General features: G+C 45.0%; 1 protein-coding gene across 2 annotated transcripts in view; it reads right to left on the bottom strand.

Moving 5' to 3' along the window:
* HSPA12B (heat shock protein family A (Hsp70) member 12B) overlaps nucleotides 1-22,512 on the bottom strand; it is a 103,935-nt gene that overhangs the window by 46,987 nt on the left and 34,436 nt on the right. For both annotated transcript variants that reach the window (XM_089662207.1, XM_089662208.1), the window contains exons 5-9: nucleotides 8,351-8,537; nucleotides 6,134-6,238; nucleotides 5,939-6,055; nucleotides 3,126-3,306; nucleotides 527-613 (exon numbers count right to left, since the gene is read on the bottom strand). In XM_089662207.1, coding sequence (XP_089518333.1) covers nucleotides 527-613; nucleotides 3,126-3,306; nucleotides 5,939-6,055; nucleotides 6,134-6,238; nucleotides 8,351-8,537 — 677 coding nt within the window. The remainder of the gene's footprint in view (nucleotides 1-526; nucleotides 614-3,125; nucleotides 3,307-5,938; nucleotides 6,056-6,133; nucleotides 6,239-8,350; nucleotides 8,538-22,512) is intronic.

Below are 22,512 nucleotides of genomic sequence, written 5' to 3' on the forward strand. Positions count from 1 at the left end.
GCATGTCAGTGCTAGATCTGCTGGGCCAATGAAAATGTAAATTGAGGACTGCACTGCATGGCAGGTAAAAGGGGGAGGAGGGGAGGACTGAAGTCCTTTGTGAACATTCACAAAGCTGTACAGTTTATACTAAGGGTGACCCAGGGGCGGACTGACAACTCATGGGGCCCCTGGGCAATAGGGGACCATGGGGCCCCTGTGTCCTTGCCCAAACTTAAAAAAACCTATGAAAAAGGTACCAGGGGCATCTCACGGGGCCCCCTACTGACCCCGGGCCCTCAGGCAGTGCCCGAGTTTCCAAATGGTCAGTCCGCCCCTGGGGTGACCTATTCTTTCACTCAAATGTGTTCCCCCCCCCCAACATGAGTTATCTACTGCCATCTAATAGCCAACATTGATAGTGTTCACTATCAATGTTGGCCATTAGATGGCAGCAGATAGCTGGCTCTCTTTTGGGCACACAAAAAAAAAAGTATTTTCAAAAGCAAATCCTGAAATCTTCAAAAAATGGTTTATTAACCCTTACCTGCCTGCATCTCCGACCACAGCTCCCCCATTCCAGTCTCCACCAGGAATGTCCGACTGTGCCGAGATCTTCGCAGCTGCTCTCTTGCTGAGGGGGGGGGGGGGAGAAGATTTTTTTTTAAATGCATTTTTAGAATTTATATTATTACAGGCTAGGAATATCATTTAAATATTAGTTACACCATATTGCCAAAAGTATTGGGCTGCCGGCCTTTCCACGCACATGACCTTTAATGCCCCCCCAGTCTTAGTCCGTAGGGTTCAATATTGAGTTGGCCTTGATTTGTGCACTGGTGGGCAGTCATGTTGGAACAGGAAGGGGCCGTCCCCAAACTCTTCCCACAAAGTTGGGAGCATGAAATTGTCCAAAATGTCGCCTTAAGAGTTCCCTTCACTGGAACTAGGGGGCCAAGCCCAACCCCTGAAAAACAACACCACACCATTATCCCCCCTCCACCAAACTTTACACTTGGCACAATGCAGTCAGGCAAGAACCGTTCTCCTGGTACCTGCCAAACCCCAGACATGTCCATCGGATTGCCAGACAGAGAAGCGTGATTGGTCACTCCAGAGAACACGTCTCCACTGCTCTAGAGTCCAGTGGCGGCGTGCTTTACGCCACGGCATCCGACGCTTTGCATTGCACTTGGTGATGGAAGGCTTGGATGCAGCTGCTCGGCCATGGAAACCCATTCCATGAAGCTCTCTACACACTGTTGTTGGGCTCATCTGAAGGCCACACCTAGTTTGGAGGTCTTTATCTATTGACTCTGCAGACAGTTGGTGACTTCTGCGCACTGTGTGCTTCAGCATGCGCTGACCCCGCTCTGTCATGTGACGTGGCCTACCACTTGGTGGCTGAGTTGCTGTTGTTCCCAGTTGCTTCCACTTTGTTATAATCCCACTAACAGTTGAGCGTGGAATATTTAGTAGCCAGGAAATGTCACGGATGGACTTATTGCCCAGGTGGCCACCTATCACGGGACCACGCTTGGAGTCACTGAGCTCCTGAGAGCGACCCATTCTTTCACCAATGTTTGTAGAAGCCGTCTGCATGCCTAGGGGCTTGATTGTATACACCTGTGGCCATGGGGGGGATTGAAACACCTGAATCACATGATATGGAGGGGATTGGAACACCTGAATCACATGATCTGGAGGGCGGGGACAATACTTTTGGCAATATAGTGTATATTATAAAAAAAAAATTAGAACATTCAGCTGATATTCTGTTCAGGAAGTACTAATAATAGTGTCCATGAGTCTCACCATGAAAAAAAAAAAGAAAGAACAATGGGCTAAGACAGTAGTGGTCATCCTATTTGATATTGAGGGCCCCCAGTTTAACCCCTGACATCACTGAAGGGCCACAGATATAGAACAGAAAATTACAAGAGTGCTATAAGAGATGGTCAGAGACTGCAGACATACTACAGGAGATGATCAGAGACTGGAGACATACTACAGGAGATGGTCAGAGACTACAGACATATAACAGGAGATGGTCAGAGACTGCAGACATACTACAAGAGGTGGTCAGAGACTGCAGACATAGCACAGGAGATGGTCAGAGACTGCAGACATACTACAGGAGATGGTCAGAGATTGCAGACATGATGCAGGAGATGGTCAGAGATTGCAGACATGATGCAGGAGATGGTCAGAGACTACAGACATAGTACAGGAGATGGTCAGAGACTACAGACATAGTACAGGAGACGGTCAGAGACTGCAGACATACTACAAGAGGTGGTCAGAGACTGCAGACATAGCACAGGAGATGGTCAGAGACTGCAGACATACTACAGAAGATGGTCAGAGACTGCAGATATACCACAGGAGATGGTCAGAGATTTCAGACATACTACAGGAGATGGTCAGAGACTGCAGACATACTACAGGAGATGGTCAGAGACTGCAGACATACTACAGGAGATGGTCAGAGACTGCAGACATACTACAGGTGTGCTGCAAGAGAAGGTCAGAGAGTGAAGACATGTTAAAGGAGTCGTTGAATACTGGGCAAATGCTTCAGGAGACATGGGGGTTGATTTGTTAAGAGCAAAAAGACTGTGCACTTTGCAAAGTGCAGTTGCTCTAGAGCTTAGTAAACAAGTAGAAGCTCTGCTGACTTCCATCATCCAATCATGTACAAGCAAATATACTGTTTTTTAAATTTTCCTTGCACCTGATTGGGTATCCTTTGTAATAGTAAATAGTAAAGCTTCGCCTCATTAACTAAGTTCTGGAGCAACTGCACTTTTCAAAGTGCACAGTCTATTTGCCTTTAGTAAATCAACCCCACAGACTGGGGACAGATTACATGAGACTGCTGAGGATCACTGTTATTACAAATCGATGCTTCCACATTCGTGTTCCCTACAACCTTCTTAAATATGATTTGAATTTTTTTGAAGAAAAATTAGATGCAATTTTGTATCTTATTGAAGAGTTAAGCTGCCTATGGATACTGCCCAGCCAGCAGGTGACCATACTGTCCAGACAGACTGGGTCTATGGAGACCACTTAGATTTGTACATTACTGGATGGTGCTGTCCCTTCTCTCTGCTGCAGGACCGGTGGTACCCCCATAGGCTCACCTTGTCTGAAGCTGGAGTCAATGCTGCGTGTGCGGTCGGTGGGGAAGCCGCCGTTGAACAGGGACTTGCTGCTGAGGTCAATAAGCTGGTGTAGGCGGAGCTTCCTGCAGTAGATGGAGGCGGCTTCCGGCTCCAGAGCAATCAGGAGCTGCTCCGGGTTTTCTGGAGACACCAGACCCGCCTAGAAATGGGTAATTGCGGTTATTACAGGGGTTACAGCAGGGAGAAGAAAGTTACAATGTATAGTCTGAGTGATGGGTCACTGGGGGAGGGGATATTGAGAACATGAATGGATCATTCTCCCAAGGTGCACCACACCTGGGCACAACCACTTATAGTATGAAAAAACTCTCCACTTATTTTAGGTGTACAGTATTCATATCCATCAGGGAAGCAATCCCCCCCATTTTTTTCCCTAATATATGGCCAAGCACTTTGGGTGCTGACTGGGTAAGGAGTCCGTCCTGACTCCATGCAGTCTGTGAAGGCAAAGAAAATATCCCAGTCGCTGCACACCATGCAAACCCATCTGTCACAAAGGAGATCCTCCATGAATAAACCTCATGGGTGGGACAAAACGCGCCGGGGAGTGGCTTGTACAGAGCTTAGCTGAAGATACTATTATCTATGTGATGGACGGGCTTGCATGGTGTGTGGTTACTGTCATATTTCCTTTGCCTTCACTTTATAAATAGAACCGTCCTGACTCCATGCAGTCTGTGAAGGCAAAGGAAATATCCCAGTCGCTGCACACCATGCAAGCCCATCTGTCCCAAAGGAGGTCCTCCAATAAACCTTATGGGTGGGACGAAACGCGTTGGGGAGTGGCTTGGACAGAGCTACTCTGAATTCTACTATTATCTATGTGGCGGACAAGCTTGTGATATTTCCTTTGCCCTCACTTTATAAATAGACCCGTCCTGACTCCATGCAGTCTGTGAAGGCAAAGGAACTATCCCAGTTGCTGCTAAACCTCATGGGTGGGACGAAACGCGTCAGGGAGTGGATTGGACAGAGCTAGGCTGAATTCTACTTTTATCTATGTGGTGGACGGGACTGTGATATTTTCTTTACCCTCACTTTATAAATAGACCCGTCCCGACTCCATGCAGTCTGTGAAGACAAAAGAAATATCCCAGTTGCTGCACACCATGCAAGCCCATCTGTCACAAAGGAGATCCTCCATGAATAAGCCTCATGGGTGGGATGAAACGCGTCGGGGAGTGGCTTGGAAAGAGCTAGGCTGAATTCTACTTTTATCTATGTGATGGACGGGCTTGCATGGTGTGGTGACTGTGATATTTCCTTTGCCCTCACTTTATAAATAAACCCGTCCTGACTCCATGCAGTCTGGGAAGGCAAAGGAAATATCCCAGTTGCTGCACACCATGCAAGCCCATCTGTCACAAAGAAGATCCTCCATGAATAAACCTCATGGGTGGGACAAAACGCGTCGGAGAGTGGCTTGGACAGAGCTAGGCTGAGGCTGCTATTATCTATGTGACGGATGGGCTTGCATGGTGTGTGGCGACTGGGATATTTGTTTGCCTTCACTTTATCAATAGAGCTCACAGAGCCTCAAGAGGGGCTGTCAATCAGCTTCCTTGGAGGAGGAGCAGGGGAGTGGCTTGATGACCACGGCTTCAGGCTTGTCTCTGTGTGTTGGCTCACACAGTGTTGGGAGGTCCAGTTGTAGTCCTTGTTGGGAGCAAGCAGAAAAGGGTGGGTATGGTGGGGCGCCAAAGAGAAGGTATACCAGTGGGAAGTATTAGTGCCCCATCATTGGGCGTCAGCAGGAGGAATAGCACCCCATTGTCTGTGTTAGCGGGAGGAATAGCACCCCATTGTTGGTGATAGAGGGAGGAATAGTGCCTCATCGTTGGTGTCAGTAGAGTTATAGTGCCCCATCATTGGTGTCAGTGGGAGGTATAATGCCCCATTGTTGGTGTCAGTGGGAATTATAGTGCCCCATTGTTGGTGTCAGTGGGAAGTATAGTGCCCCCACCATTGTTGTCAGCAGGAGGAATAGCACCCCATTGTCTGTGTTATTAGAGCAATAGCGCCCCATTGTTGGTGATAGAGTGAGGAATAGTGCCTCATCATTGGTGTCAGTGGGGGGTATAGTGCCTCATCATTGGTGTCAGTATGGGTATAGTGCCCCATCATTGGTGTCAGTGGGAGGAAAAGTGCCCCATCACAGGGCATCACTGAGAGGAATAGTGCCCCATTACTGGGTGTCAGTGGGAGGAATAGTGTCCCATCATTGGTGTCAGTGAGAGGAATAGTGCCCCATCATTGGTGTCAGTGGGAGGAATAGTGTCCCATCATTGGTGTCAGTGAGAGGAATAGTGCCCTATCATTGGTATCAGTGGGAGGAATAGTGCCCCATCATTGGTATCAGTGGGAGGAATAGTGCCCCATCATTGGTATCAGTGGGAGGAATAGTGCCCCATCATTGGTGTCAGTGGGAGGAATAGTGCCCCATCATTGGTGTCAGTGGGAGGAATAGTGCCCCATCATTGGTGTCAGTGTAGAAAGTATTGCCCCATTTTTGGTGTCAATGGGAGGAATAGTGCCCTAAAGGCTAGATAAAGGCATGCAAAGAGCCACATCTGGCCCCTGGGCCACAGTTTGGAGGTCACTGTTCTAAACCATGGATGACTTTTACAACATGAAATTAAATACAAAGGAAACTCCTATTGCAGAGGATGCCTGACATTAAACTTGAAGCTCTGAGCAGAGCAGTGACATGTATACAGGGATGTTGGGACACCCCTCAGAAGTCACATGCTTTCCTAGCACTAAAGTTTTACCAGGTAGGCGGCTTCCCTCATGAACTGCTTGGCTGGCTGCTTCCAGATGGCAGGGACGGTGATGACCCATCGTATGGCCTCCTTCTCATCCAGGGAGGGGCACTGATCCTGCAATTCCTAAAACAGAGACATGTAGAAGATACCTGCAGGGGCCAAATGACATGCAATCCCCTCTGGTATGTGCGGGGCCCTCACCTGGACGGCGTGCTCCTTGAAGAACCTCAGGGCGTGTGCGAAGACCTCCAACGCCTGCACCTTCTTCCCGTTTACAGCCTCCAGCTCCGTCTTCATGGTCAGGTCCTGCGGGAGGCAACCTGAATTACTACAGGAGGAGGCTGCATCTTCCTTGATATAGGGGCCTCAAGTGTGGCCCCTGACATCGCCAAAGGGCCACATCTAATATTCATTGAATGTATTATCACAGAAAGCTTTCAGAGACTGCAGGTATACAGCACAAGACGGTCAGAGACTGTGGCCGTGTGGTGGTCAGAGACTGCAGACATACAACACAAGATGGTCAGAGACTATGGCCATGTGATGGTCAGAGATGGCAGACACACAACACAAGATGGTCAGAGACTATGGCCGTGTGATGGTCAGAGACTGCAGGCATACAACACAAGATGGTCAGAGACTACGGCCGTGTGATGGTCAGAGACTGCAGACATACCACACAAGATGGTCAGAGACCACGGCCGTGTGATGATCAGAGACTGCAGATATACAACACAAGATGGTCAGAGACCACGGTCGTGTGATGGTCAGAGACTGCAGAAATACAACACAAAATGGTCAGAGACTATGGCCGTGTGATGGTCAGAGACTGCAGACATACAACACAAGATGGTCAGAGACTGTGGACGTGTGATGGTCAGAGACTGCAGACATGCAACACAAGATGGTCAGAGACTGTGGCCGTGTGATGGTCAGAGACTGCAGACATACAACACAAGATGATCAGAGACTACGACCGTGTGATGGTCAGAGACTGCAGAAATACAACACAAGATGGTCAGAGACTATGGCTGTGTGATGGTCAGAGATGGCAGACACACAACACAAGATGGTCAGAGACTACAGCCGTGTGATGGTCAGAGATTGCAGACAAGCAACACAAGATGGTCAAAGGCTATGGGCTAGTTAAAAGAGATGGTCTGAAACTGCACACATGCAGCAGGAGATGGTCAAAGACTATGCGCTTGTTATGAAAGATGGCCCAGAGGCTACACACAAGCAACGTGAGATGTTCAAAGACTATGGGCTAGCTACAAGAGATGGTAATAGACTGCTGGCATGCAAGAGGAGATGGTCAGAGACTATGGACTTGCGACAAGAGATGGTCAGGGACTGCAGGCATGTAACAGGAAATGGTCAGAGACTGAGGACATGTAACAAGAGATGGTCAGAGTCTGAGGACATGTAACAGGAGATGACCAGAAACTGCAGACATGTAACAGGCGATGGTCAGAGACTGCAAACATGTAACAGGAGATGGTCAGAGACTGCACACAAGTAACAGGAGATGGTCAGAGACTGCAGACATGTAATAGCAGATGGTCAGAGACTGCAGACATGTAACAGGAGATGGTCAGAGACTGCAGACATGTAACAGGAGATGGTTGGAGACTGTGGGGTCATGACAAGAGGTGGTCAGAGACTGCAGACATGCAACAAGAGATGGTTGGAGACTATGGAGTCATGACAAGAGGTGGTCAGAGACTGCAGACATGCAACAAGAGATGGTTGGAGACTGTGGGGTCATGACCAGAGGTGGTCAGAGACTGCAGGCATGCAACAAGAGATGGTTGGAGACTGTGGGGTCATGACCAGAGGTGGTCAGAGACTGCAGGCATGCAACAAGAGATGGTTGGAGACTGTGGGGTCATGACAAGAGGTGGTCAGAGACTGTAGACATGCTATAGAAATTGTTGAACACTGGGGACATGCTTCATGACACATAGACTGTTGGAAATAATTGCTATTACATAACAATTGGTAAACACAGTCTACTATCTTCAGGAGCTCTGAGGGCCACACAGAGCGTTCCAAATGGCCACATTTGACTCTTGGGCCAAGGGTCGGGCAAGTCACCCAGTGAGATTCAACAGGGATCCAGATTTCATGATGCTGGGAGTGATGGGTTGCAAATCCCCCCCCCCCACCATATCATGACCCGATGCAGCATTTAAACCCTAATCCCTCATTGAAGGGGGCCCACTGCCACCCTCCGAGGATAAACCAGGATTCCACAGGAAGAGTAGGAGCAACCCAACGTGGGCAGAAACCTCCAAATCTACAACATGCCCCCTGAGAGACAAGAACCACGGTGGGAGTGAGTGGTCAATCCTCCTATTTTTTGATGTTCGGTCAGCCCCCCCATCCATTCCACCCTTCACCAGGGTCAACTCTTACGGTGGTGCTGTGGATCTTCATCTTGAACTTCTCAAAGTATAGCCAGTCTCGGGCCTCCTCAGGGTCCAGGTCATGGTAGAAGTCTCTCGCCGTAAAGCCGAAGCTGTGGAAGGTCTTCTCCGGGGTCAGGAGCAGGCTGGTGGGTGTTTTCTGGTTAGCCACCCCAGGGTCACCTCCTTCCCATTTCCTAGAGAAGAACAACACAAGACTTGTCAGAGCCATTCTGGTGGGGTGACTGTGATAGAATTATTACTATTATTAGCATTATTTACTGTTGTTAGCATTAAAAGCATTGTTTTTTATAATTATTATTATTAGCATTTTTTTTTCATTAAGTTCTCATATCATTTTTCCATGTTAATGTCTTTCAAAATAAATTCTAATCATTGTAATTGGCAGCATTAATTATTATTATAATTATTATTATTATTTTTATTATTATTATTATTATTATTATTATTAGCATTATTTACTGTTGTTAGCATTAAAACCATTTTTTTTATAATTATTATTATTATTAGCATTTTTTATTGTTCTTATTAAATTCACAGAATTTTTACCTTGTTAATATCTTTTCTAAAATGATTTCTAATCATTTTAATTGGTGGTATTAATTATTATTAGAATTATTATTATTATTATTATTAGCATTGTTTACTGTTGTCAGCATTAAAAGCATTGTTTTTTATAATTATTATTATTAGCATTTTTTATTGTCATTATTAAATGCTCATATAATTTTTCCATGTTAATGTCTCTTTCAAAATAATTTCTAATCATTTTAATTGGCGAAATTAATTATTATTAGAATTATTATTAGCATTATTTACTGTTGTTAGCATTAAAAGCATTGTTTTTTATAATTATTACTAGCATTTTTTATTGTCATTAAATTCTCATATTTTTCCATGTTAATGTCTCTTTTAAAATAATTTCTAATCATTTTAATTGGTGGTATTAATTATTATTATTAGCATTATTTACTGTTTTTAGCATTACAAGCATTGTTTTTTATATTAATTATTATTAATAGAATTTTTTTGTTTTTTTATTATTATTAGCAATTCTTCTATCATTTTTCCATGTTAATGTCTCTTTAAAATAATTACTAGTCATTTTAATTGGTGGCTTTTATTATTATTAGAATTACTATTATTATTATTCGCATTATTTACTGTTTTTATTATTAATAGCATTCTATTTTATAATTATTATAATTATTGTTTATTGTTATTATTAAATTGTCATATAATTACGACCATGTTAGTGTCTTTTCTAAAATAATTTTCTAATTGTTTAATTCTCAGCTTTTTTTATTAGTATTAACATGAATTATTATTATTATTTCTATTATTTTTATTATTATTAATATTATTGTTATTATTATTATTATTGCTATTGTTATTATTATTACTATTATTATACAATATTTATAAAGCGCCAATAGTTCGCTCAGCGCTGTACATTACAAAGGGGGACAGAACATGTGACAGAACAATACCAATACAATGCAAAACATGAGGGGATTGAGGGACCTGCTCCTTGGAGCTTACAATCTAGGAGGGAGGGGATGGTGGCACAAGAGGAGATAGCTGTGGGGGATGGGGTGGTAGGAAGAGTGGAGGAGGTCGGCAAGTTAGCAGGGGGTGGGGTAGGCTTCCCTGAAGAGATGGGTTTTCAGGGTGCGCCTAAAGGAGAGGAGAGTAGGTGATAATCTGATGGGTTGGGGCAGGGAGTTCCAGAGGATGGGTGACACCCTGGAGAAGTCCTGGAGGCGGGCATGGGAGGAGGAGACCAGGTAACTAGAGAGAAGGAGGTCTTGTGAGGAGCGGAGTGTGCGTGTTGGGTGGTACTTGGATATTAGGTCAGTGATGTAGTTCGGGGCAGTATGGTGGACAGCTTTGTACGTCAGTGTTAGGATTTTGAATTTGATCCGTTGGGCAATCGGAAGCCAGTGGAGGGATTGGCAGAGGGGGGTGGCGGAGACGGAGCGGTTGGAAAGGTGAATGAGTCTGGCAGCCGTATTCAGGATGGACTGAAGTGGGGATAGCCAGCGGCGAGGCAGGCCAGTGAGGAGGGAGTTGCAGTAGTCGAGTCGTGATATGATGAGGGAGTGGATGAGCTGTTTAGTGGTTTCTGGGGTTAGGAACGTGCGGATTTTGGCGATGTTGCGGAGGTGGAGTCTGCATGAGTTTGTTAAAGATTGGACTTGGGGCTGGAAGGATAGGTTGGAGTCCAGAATGACACCAAGTACTCTGGCCTGCGGGGCGGGTTTGATGGTAGCGTTGTTGGATGTGATGTAGAAGTCAATGGGGGGTGGTGTCCGGGCTGGGGGGAAGACAAGAAACTCGGTTTTGGAGAGGTTCAGTTTAAGGAAGTGGAGCGACATCCAGTCTGATATGTCGCTCAGTAGGTGTGTGATTCGGGCGGAGACCGAGAGGGTGAGGTGGGGGGTTGAGAGATAGATTTGTGTGTCGTCGGCATAGAGGTGGTAGTTGAAGCCGTGAGAGTGTATGAGTTGGCCAAGGGAGGAGGTGTAGATGGAGAAGAGAAGGGGCCCAAGGACAGAGCCTTGAGGGACCCCAACAGAGAGGGGGAGTGAGGGGGAGGTGGTAGCGTTATAGGTAACGCTGAACGAGCGTTGTGACAGGTAGGATGAGAGCCAGGAGAGAGCAGAATCTCTGAGGCCGAGGGAGTGTAGTTTTTTGGGGAGGAGGGGGTGGTCGACTGTGTCGAAGGCCGCAGAGAGGTCAAGGAGTAGGAGCACTGAATAGTGGCCATTAGCTTTGGCGGTTAACAGGTCATTGGAGAGTTTGAGTAAGGCAGTTTCGGTGGAGTGTAGGGGACGGAAGCCGGACTGTAGGGGATCGAGGAGGTGGTTGTCGTTGAGGTGAGAGCATAGGCGGGTGTAGACTAGGCACTCAAGGAGTTTAGATGTAAATGAGAGCAGGGAGATGGGTCTGAGGTTGTTCGGGTCATTGGGGTCCAGGGAGGGCTTTTTAAGTATGGGGATGATGTGTGCATGTTTCAGAGGGGAGGGGAAAGTGCCGGAGGAGAGGGAGAGATTGAAGATGTGGGTGAGGGAGCGTAGGATGGAGGGGGAGGGAGGTCGTAGGAGTTGTGAGGGGATAGGGTCGAGGGGGCAGGTGGTGAGGCGGGCATCAGAGAGGATCTTGGAGACTTCCTCGATGGTAGTAAGGTCAAAGGTGCGGAGTGTTGGGAGAACTTCAGTATGAGGAATGTAGGGTGGGGTGGAAGTGGAGGTCAGAGCAGTGGTGGGGCCGTGGGAGAGGGGTGATGAGGGGGTAGCTGAGTGAGGGGGAACGGGGTTGGAGGGAGTTAGAGCAGTGACGAAGTCCCTGCGGGTTATGTCGAGGGAGAGGGGGGATGAGGGGGTAGCTGTGTGAGAGGGGACGGGTTGAGAGGGCGTGTGAGTTGCGGCAATGTCCTTGCGAATTGTGTCAATCTTGTTTTTGAAGTGATTGGCAATCTCAAGGGCAGTGAGTGAGGTGCTGGGTGGAGGTGGGGGTGGCGAGAGTAGAGAGTTAAAGGTGGAGAAGAGTCGGCGAGGATTGGAGGAGAGGGTTTTGATGAGGGTCAGGAAGTAGGCTTGTTTGGCTGCGTGGAGGGAGGAGGTGTAGGTGTGGAAGGCAGATTTGTAGCGGGTGAAGGCTTGTTGGGATTTGGTTTTGCGCCATAGTCGCTCCAGGGCACGACTGTGTCGTTTAAGGGTTTTGGTGTGATCAGTCTGCCAGGGCTGGAGCGGTCTGGGTCTGATGTTGCGTGTGGTTAAAGGCGCTAGTGAGTCAAGGGCTGTTGAGAGCGCGTTGTTGTAGGCGGTCATAGCCAAGTCGGGGCAGGACAGGGGGAGGATGCTGTCGTGGAGTTGATCAGCTGCAGAGTGGAGGGGGGCAGGGTTAAGGTTGCGGAGGTTATGGCTGGTAGTAGTGTGACATTTGGGGGGGTAGGCGTTGGAGGATGAGGAGATAGAGAACGTAATCAGGTTGTGGTCAGAGAGAGGGAAGGGGGTGTTAGTGAGGTTGTGGGGAGCGCAGCTGTTGGAGAAGACGAGATCAAGGATATTACCGTCGGAGTGGGTGGTGGATTGTATGCACTGTGCAAGTGCAAAGGAGGAGGTTAAGTGGAGGAGACGGGCTGTGTCCGGGTTGTCGAGGTTGACAGGGATGTTGAAATCCCCAAGGATGATGGTGGGTAGCTCAGAGGAGAGGAAGAAGGGTAGCCAGGAGAAGAAGTCATCCAGGAAGCGGGGTATGGATCCAGGAGGCCGGTATATCACAGCAATCTTCAGGGGGCTTGGGGAGAATTGTCAGATGCAGTGGGCCTCGAAGGAGGAGAAGGATAGGGAGGGGGGGTTTGGGAGGACTCGGAAGGTGCTCTGTGGTGACAGGAGCAGACCAACCCCACCACCTTTACGACCGTTAGGCCTGGGTGAGTGGGTCCAGGTGAGACCACCGTAGGAGAGAGCAACAGGGGAGGTAGAGTCAGTGGGCTGGATCCAGGTTTCCATAATCGCCAGGAGGTTGAGGGAGCGGGAAACAAAGAGGTCGTGGATGGCGGTAAGCTTGTTGCACACCGATCGGGCGTTCAGGAGTGCACATGAAAACGGGGGGGGGAGATTTTAGGGAGCAGGGGGATAGATACTAAGTTGCGGGGGTTGCGGCGGGACGTGGAGGCGGGAGGGTGTTGTGCGGGTGAGGGAGGTGGTGGAGGGCCAGGATTCGGGGAGATGTCCCCCGCGGTTAGGAGGAGGAGAAGGGTGAGAAAGGTGGCATGGGAGCGGGATGTGCAGGAGCATGAGAAACTACTAGTGGAGGTGTTGGGGTCAGTGGGAGAGTGGAGTAATAGGAGGAGGTGGTGGGTGCCGTAGAGGGGCGAAGGAAGCAGTGAGGACAAAATATACAATTGTTTGGGAGGAGCAGAGGGATATAGTGAATGGATTTTGGGAACGGAGGAGAGGAAAATGAGAAGGAGGAGTGGAAGAGGCATTTTAGGGAGGCGATGAGAGCAGTAGTAGGGTGATGATAGCAATGAGTGGGAGATGTACAAGTTTTGGGGTGGAGCAGAGGGGTAAAGAGATGAGATTTGGGAACAGAGGATAGTAATATAAGGAGAAGAGGGGTGTATTATATAAAGGTACACAGAGTGGGACTCAGGTATGTAAGAGAGGTTTCCCAGGGTGTTTGCTTGCAGTCTGTCCAGCAGCAGTAGAGTTTCTTGTTGTGTCTTCCTGCTGCTTAAGTTCTCCTGCTTTAGTTCAACTGCTGTGTTTAACTGCTTCGCACTCCTTCAACGCAGCACTCAATCAAAAGCAGCACCCCCATCAGAGACTGTGCCCCCCATTATTATTGTTATTATTGTTATTATTATTATTATTGCTATTATTGTTATAATTATTATTGTTATTATTGTTATTATTATTATTATTGCTATTATTGTTATAATTATTATTGTTATTATTATTATTACTATTATTATTGTTATTATTATTGCTATTATTGTTATTATTATTATTATTACTATTATTATTGTTATTATTATTATTGCTATTATTGTTATTATTATTATTATTATTACTATTATTATTGTTATTATTATTATTGCTATTATTGTTATTATTATTGCTATTATTGTTATTCTTATTATTGCTATTATTGTTATTATTACTATTATTATTGTTGTTATTATTAATAAAAATAAGCACTTCCACCTGGCAGTACTATAAGTACCTGTAATAAATAAAAAGAAAAAAGAAAAAGAAGAAGATGTGGCTTAAAAGGTGAGTTCCTAGAACTGATGAGCAGTGCGGACACTAAGATGGCCGCTCGAACCTCCTCATCCACCCAGCTGAATGTGACAAACTCCAAGTATCTCCACCATGACCTGGACACACCAGATCCTTCCCAGACCTCCACATTGATAGATTCCAGTCTGGGATGTGAGATATGAAATCATCGCTCTCCTCCATGCTTCTAATTAGGAGAATGGTGTCATCAGAGCGGCTGATGTGAAGCAGGGAAGGCGCTGCGTGTATCTGCTCCATGGCCGCCCTCCGTGTATCTGCTCCATGGGCGCCCTCCCAGACTCCATCTACAAGAAGGACGGGGCTACAACTACCCACACGCCTGGCTGGATACCATTGACTCGACGAATGTCTGGAAACCCAATCCACACAGGAAGGGGGGGTCCCCATTCCATACACATGATAAGCGTGGTTCCCCGCTGCTGGGCGGGGTCAGGACTTCCAAAAATCATCCTGTGGAGTGATGGAGAGGATGGAGACATGGCCAACTCACATTCCAACATTCCCCGGGCTGTTACTAGACTCCCCAACCAGGAGGACTCCCCTCCAGACACGGAGAGCAGATGGAGAATGAACAATATTTTGTTTCCAGCAATTCTTCTCTGCCTCGGCTAAGTGTGGAACAGTCCAGCAAGGCTGGCTTGGTGTTGTAGCCTCTCTAGCGGTCTGATTATGTCCATATTTCTGTGCTCAAAGCGGTACATTTTTTTGCATGGAAATATGTATTTTTTTTATTGTAGGCCTGTAATTTTTAGGAATAACTCACTGAAATCTGTCCGAACAAGAGTCTAGTAAACATCCCGGGTATGATAAAACTTGAAACACGAAATCATAAATTATAATATAATAAATAATCATAAAATATAATAATAATAATAAATTTAATTCAATAATATAATCAAACCAAAAACACTGAAATGTGAAATATAGCGCCAAGTTCGCCCATCGCTGAGCTCAGTCGCAGAATCGTTTTCAGTGTCTGATGACGAATTTGCCCCACAAATCATTATCACTCAATTCTGCAAGTGGTTCTGATTTACTATCGCTGTTCTCTAGCCGGTCTAAAACCGCTTTTGACCTAAAGGGACGCTTTTTGGACGCCACGGACTATTCTCAGTTTCCATGCAGAAAGGGCGGTAAAAATGCAGGCAGGGCGCCGGACAAAGCACTCGGGACAAAATGTATGTGAAATGGTTTGATACAGGAATGGTATACTATGTGATTTTAGTGTATTTAGTGAATGTCACTTTTTCACATTTTTAAATTTCCCGCCGTTCCGTCCCCCGTACGTCCCGACGTCGCAGGGAACGGAACCTGGAAGACAGATGCTGGCATCGGCCGGAGGACATTGCCGGGGACACTGCAGGGGGGACATCACGGGAGCGCAGGACAAGGTAAGTGAAGAGATCCCGGAGCAGCGCTGCAGTGTATTCCCGAGTGTAGATCGGGGTTATCGCTTGTGGTGCTGAAACTTTACCCCGAGCTACACTCGGGAATACCGCCAGGGAGGTTAAGGTCCTTTCCCCTTCTGCTACAAACCAATATTCACATGGGGTCGACTTACAAACAAAATCGCTATGCGAAGGTGTCATTCTCACAGCTGTCAAAAAAACTTCCAAGTTTCCTAGGATCATCAGCTCCATCTACTGGGCTCAATGTGGTATTTTCCTGAAATGTCTCAATCAAGAAAATACAGGGCAGGGCAGAACAGTGGCTAAAGCACCAGGGTTGTTGGTTCGAGTCCTAACCACGGCACCACCTGCCTGGAGTTTTGCATGTTCTCCCTGTGCCTGCGTGGGTTTCCCCCAGGTACTCCAGTTTCCTCCCACGCTCCAAAGACATGTTGGTAATTAAATTGTCTCTAGTATGTGTATGTATGAATTTGAGTTAGGGACCTTAGATTTTATGCCCCTTGAGGGTTAGGGACCTTAGATTGTACCCCCCTTGAGGGTTAGGGACTAAGATTGTTCGCCCCTTGAGGGTTAGGGACCTTAGATTGTACGCTCCTCGGGGGCGGGGACTGATGTGAATGTACAATATATATGTAAAGCGCGGCATAAATTGATGGCGCTATATAAGTACCTGAAATAAATAAAAATAAAAAATATTAATAATAAGAAGAAGAAGAGGAAGAATAAAAGCAGCACAGTGGCTAAATGGTTAGCACTTCCGCCTGGCAGAACTCGGGTCGTTGGTTTGAATCCCAACCACAGCACCACCTGCCTGGAGTTTGTATGTTCTCCCTGTGCCTGTGTGGGTTTACTCTAGGTGCTCTGGTTTCCTCCCACCCTCCAAAGACATGTTGGTAGGTATATTGTCCCTAGTATGTGTATGTATGAATGTGAGTTAGGGACCTTAGATTGTACACCCCTTGAGGGTTAGGGACTGATGTGAATGTACAATATATATGTAAAGCGCTGCGTAAATTGACGGCGATATATAAGTACCTGAAATAAATAAATAAATAATAATAATCCCAAGTCCTAACCATGACACCACCTGCCTGGAGTTTGCATGTTCTCAGTATATTCTGTAGCTTTGAACCCGTGCCACGGGATTGTGGTGATTAGGGTGTTGTCTGATTCTTTTATGCTTGAGGCCACCTCAAAATGTTCCTGCTGAGCCCCATAACTTCCAATGAAGCTCTGAACATAGCGTTGTAATCTGTTTCAGGAGTAAACCTCCTCAGCTGGTGCAATGCTCCAAAACGTTTTGGAAATGGTTTCACGGTCCACATGTGTGCTGCACTTGTAAATGCCTGGAGGGTCATCCAAGGATACATACAGCCTGTATGAATGCACAGAGATATTTGTGGAAGGCTATGTACTCCTTGGACACTTTTTTAGGTAATACCCATTCAGTGCCCATAGGGAGGTATGTATGATCAGCAACAATGCTCAGGGAAGATGTTCCAAAATTGCATTTGGTGTTACGGGGCCAAAGTGACTTTATACCACACACCGTTATATGACCGGGAGCCTGAATCACTAACAGAAGAAAGGACGGACTTAGGGATTTATGATGCATTCATTCTGAACATTGGTCTGCATGTCAGAGCAGAAGTTGACAGAAGCTGAGATTTATCTAACCAGTAAAGGTATTTCCATTCTTTAGTTCCCCAGTTGCGGTCAGACCATGCCCAATATAAGCTAGTTTTCAGATAATCTGACTAGTAGAGGTATTTCCATTCTTTAGTTCTCCAGTTGTGGCCAATGCCATGTCAATGTAAATTAGTTTTCAGGTTATCTGACCAGCAGAGGTATTTTCATTCTTTAGTTCCCCAGTTGTGGCCAATGCCATGTCAATGTAAATTCGTTTTCATGTTATCTGACCAGCAGAGGTATTTTCATTCTTTAGTCCCCCAGTTGTGGCCAATGGCATACTAATGTAAACTTGTTTTCAGGTTATCTGACCAGCAGAGGTATTTTCATTCTTTATTCCTCCAGTTGTGACCAATGGCATACTAATGTAAACGTGTTTTCAGGTTATCTGACCAGTAGAGGTATTTTCATTCTTTAGTTCCCCAGTTGTGGCCAATGCCATGTCAATGTAAATTCGTTTTCAGGTTATCTGACCAGCAGAGGTATTTTCATTCTTTATTCCTCCAGTTGTGACCAATGGCATACTAATGTAAACGTGTTTTCAGGTTATCTGACTAGTAGAGGTATTTTCATTCTTTAGTTCCCCAGTTGTGGCCAATGCCATGTCAATGTAAATTCGTTTTCAGGTTATCTGACCAGCAGAGGTATTTTCATTCTTTAGTCCCCCAGTTGTGGCCAATGGCATACTAATGTAAACTTGTTTTCAGGTTATCTGACCAGTAGAGGTATTTTCATTCTTTAGTCCCCCAGTTGTGGCCATGCTATGCCCAATGTATGCTTATTTTTAGGTTATATGAGCAGTGGAGGTATTTCCATTCTTTAGTTCCTCAGTTGTGGCCAATGCCATGTCAATGTAAACTCGTTTTCAGGTTATCTGACCAGCAGAGGTATTTCCATTCTTTAGTCCCCCAGTTGTGGCCATGCTATATCCAATGTATGCTTATTTCACTGTTCAACAAATTTTTATTTTTTGCCAGTTTTGGAAACAAAAGGATCCATTTCTTAATGAATTTCACATTCTGAGTTCAAATATAACAATGAAATTTGTCAATTGGCTCTAGTTTTTCTGTAAACGGAAAGTTTTCTACTATAGGCGTAATGACTACATAATGCACAATAATTATATAGATAGATGTCTTTCCACAAATATAAAGCAAGTGATATTGACTACATAACAAAGCCTAAATGGCATAATATATTGCATAGGATTACCAAGAAAAATTATAGCCATAAGCTAAGTTGAATCATTTTAATACTTAGGATTCTCACTAGTTTTGTCTTCAGTTTGTGTCGGTTTTGCTTCTCTTGGCTTTTCTCTTGTATTCGAGGAAAGGGCTATCTCTTACAACTGTCCAGCAATAGTCAGCAAGCATTGATGGGCTCCATTTACCTTGATATCTTCTTTCCATAGCTGCAATGTCTTGATGGAAGCGCTCTCCGTGTTCATCACTCACTGCTCCACAGTTTGGTGGGAAAAAATCCAGATGCGAATGTAGAAAATGAATTTTTAGAGACATGTTGCAACCCAGATTTCTGTAAGTCTGGATGAGTTTTTCTACCACTTTCTTGTAGTCTGGTGTTTTATTGTTTCCAAGAAAATTTGATGTCACTGATACAAATGCTGTCCAGGCAGCCTTTTCCTTTCCACGCAACAGAGAAAGAAACTCATCATCATGAATAAGTTTATGAATCTGTGGCCCAACAAAGACTCCTTCATTTATTTTTGCAGCACTAAGTGCTGGAAATTTGCTAATCAGGTACTTGAAACCTGCTTTATTCTTGTCCATTGCCTTAACAAAGTTTTTCATTAATCCCAACTTGATGCGTAATGGAGGTAATAAGATCTTATTGCTGTCTACAAGTGCTGGATAGTTAACATTTTTTTCTCCAGGCTGCAATGACTGGCGTAATGGCCAGTCTCTTTTGGCATAGTGCATTTCTCTCGCACGACTGTCCCACTCACAGAGGAAGCAGCAGTACTTAGTATATCCACCTTGAAGTCCAAGTAGGATAGCAATCACCTTCAGGTAACCACAAATCGACCATTGATGTTCATCATAGTTGATGCACCTTAAAAGCTCTTTCAAGTTTTCATATGTTTCTTTCATTGAAACTGCGTAAGCAACTGGAACTGACGGCAGCTGATTGCCATTATGGAGCAAAACAGCTTTAAGACTCGCCTTTGAAGCATCAATGAACAGCCTCCACTCATCGGGATCATAGCATACGCCGATGGCTGAGATTAAACCATGAACATTGTTACACACAGCAATATTACCTTCCTGGACGAAGAATGGGATCAGATCTTTCTGACGATGACGGTAGAAAGACGTACGAAAATCACTTGCTAGGAGATTCCACTGTTGTAGTCTTGACCCCAAAAGCTCTGCCTTGTTCTTCGGAAGATCCAGGTTTCTGATAAGATCGTTCAATTCCACTTGTGTAATGAGGTGTGGTTCAGTGGGTGTGGATGGAAGAAAGTCTGGGTCATGTGAGGTTGATGGTTGATGACTACACGCTTCAGGTTCTTCCTCACTTGACTCAACCACGAAGGATTCTGGTGCTTTAGGAATTGGTAGCCCCTCTCCATGAGGAACTGGACGTATTGCCGATGGAATATTTGGATAGTGCACAGATAACTTTTTCTTCTTATTTAGCCCTTTTGTTGGAGGCACCATACAAAAGTAACAATTACTAACATGATCTGTTGGCTCTCTCCAAATCATTGGCACAGCGAAAGGCATAGATGCCTTTTTTCCATTCAACCATTGCTCCAGTGCCGTCCCACAAGAATTGCAGCATATATGTGGTGCCCAGCTCTTGTCCTGGTCTCCTATCTTGCAGCCAAAATACAAGTTGTAGGCTTTCTTAATCATTCCTGTTATCCTCCTTTTTTGTGAGATAAAAGTTATTTCACCGCAGATATAGCAGAAATTATCTGCTTTATTCACACAAGTTCGAGGCATTACTGAGTAGCCTATATAAGCATAAAACGAAATGTAAAGATGCTGTCCAACTACAATCAGCTACAGATACTGCAGCTTTTATGCAGTGAAGTGATGCAATTAAAGGCTAATATTGCATCATCTCAGTATACATGACATTTTCTATTGGTCACCAGTATCAATTGCGCAATATGCAGCTGAAGTTGCATCATAATTTTGAATGGCTTACATCATTAGATGGGTGAATATATCATGGAAACTAGAGCCAATCAACATTTTTTAGGGTCATTTTCGTTTTCAGCACCCCAAAATTATGTAAGATTAGCTAATTTTATGCCCAAAACTTTTTACCTGTTGAACAGTGTTTAGGTTATCTGGCCAGTAGAGGTATTTCCATTCTTTAGTCCTCCAGTTGTGACCAATGCCATACCAATGTAAACTATTTTTCAGGTTATCTGAGCAGTAGAGGTAATTTTATTCTTTAGCCCCCCAGTTGTGGCCATGCTATGCCTAATGTAAACTTGTTTTCAGGTTATCTGAGCAGTAGAGGTATTTCCATTCTTTAGTCCCCCACTTGTGGCCAATGCCATACCAATGTAAACTTGTTTTCATGTTATCTGACCAGTAGAGACCTCTTGGATTGTAAGCTCCAAGGATCAGGGCCCTCCTAACCCTCTTGTATTGAACTGTATTGTTGCTGTATTGTCTACCTTTATATTGTAAAGTGCAGAGCAAACTGTTGGTGCTATATAAATCCTGTATAATAATAATAAAGCAGAGGTATTTCCATTCTTTAGTCCCCCAGTTGTGGCCATGCTATGCCCAATGTAAGTTTTTGTTTTCAGTTTATATGACCAGTAGAGGTATTTCCATTCTTTAGTTCCCTAGTTTTGGCCATGCCATGCCTAATGTAAACTTGGTTTCAGGTTATCTGAGCAGTAGAGGTATTTCCGTTCTTTAGTCCCCCAGTTGTGGCCAATGCCATACCAATGTAAGCTTGTTTTCAGGTTCTCAGCTAATAGTTGAGGAACCATTGCTCTGGGGATAAAGCTAAATGTCAATGTGATGTACTGTATAACAGATACCTTGGTCTGCCACTGTAGCCCATCCTTTCCAAGGCTTGAAGTGTATCTGTCAAGTGAATTTAGAATTTGCAAATATTCAGCCTATTCCGGTGATATACTGTTTTCAAAGGAGACACGTTTCGGGGGCTGTAATTTCAACAAGACTTGAGAAAATGAAACAAAGTGTGTATGGACTCAACAATCAAAATGTAGTTGGATCTCCTTGGAGTGGAACTGGTTCAATCAGCTGTTGACGAATGCTGTGCAAACACAAAACACTTCAATACACTCCAATAATATCCAACTCTATACAGATTATTGAGTCCAAACACACTGTTCATTTTTTCATTTTCTCAAGCCTTGATGAAGGGAGGAGAGTTACAGCCCCAAAAACGCATTGAATATGCAAACAATTTACCACTGGAATAAACTTGTATTTGAACTTGAATATTTACAGTGTGGCACTTCAATTCTAAATTTTCTCCTCCCTATCACAACCCAAGGTGATAGTAGAAGCCCTTCGGTGTGCTGAAGCTGCCAATCCAAAATTCAGATACTCCATATTTACACCAAGGCCACGATATTGGATGACAACAATAATATAAAATAAACATAAAGAAACATCAGCTTCCAGAACCTCGTATCCACGTCCCCAAAGTTTTAATTGCTCTCTCCAGAGATTAGTCCTAAGGACCTATGTCACCAGGCTTTAAAACTATGGATTTAGGGATTTGTGATGCATTTTTTAAATTCTGAACATTGGTCTGCATGTGAGAGCAGAAGTTGACAAATGTTGAGATTTATCTGACCAGTAGAGGCATTTCCATTTTTTAGTCCCCCAGTTGTGACCACACCATGCCCAATGTAAGCTCGTTTTCAGGTTTTCTGACCAGTAGAGGTATTTCCATTCTTTAGTCCCCCAGTTGCAGCCAATGCCATGCCAATGGAAACTCGTTTTCAGGTTTTCTGACCAGTAAAGGTATTTCCATTCTTTAGTCCCCCAGTTGCAGCCAATGCCATGCCAATGGAAACTCGTTTTCAGGTTTTCTGACCAGTAAAGGTATTTCCATTCTTTAGTCCCCCAGTTGCAGCCAATGCCATGCCAATGGAAACTCATTTTCAGGTTATCTGACCCTATCACAGCCCAAGGTGATCGTAGAAGCCCTTCGGTGTGCAGAAGCTGCCAGTCCAAAATTCAGATTCTCCATATTTACACCAAGTCCACGATATT

This window comes from Staurois parvus, unplaced genomic scaffold (genome assembly GCF_062004578.1).
Source record: "Staurois parvus isolate SC_StPar_1 unplaced genomic scaffold, SC_StPar_1.0 ptg001437l, whole genome shotgun sequence".
Taxonomy (NCBI): Eukaryota; Metazoa; Chordata; class Amphibia; order Anura; family Ranidae; genus Staurois; species Staurois parvus.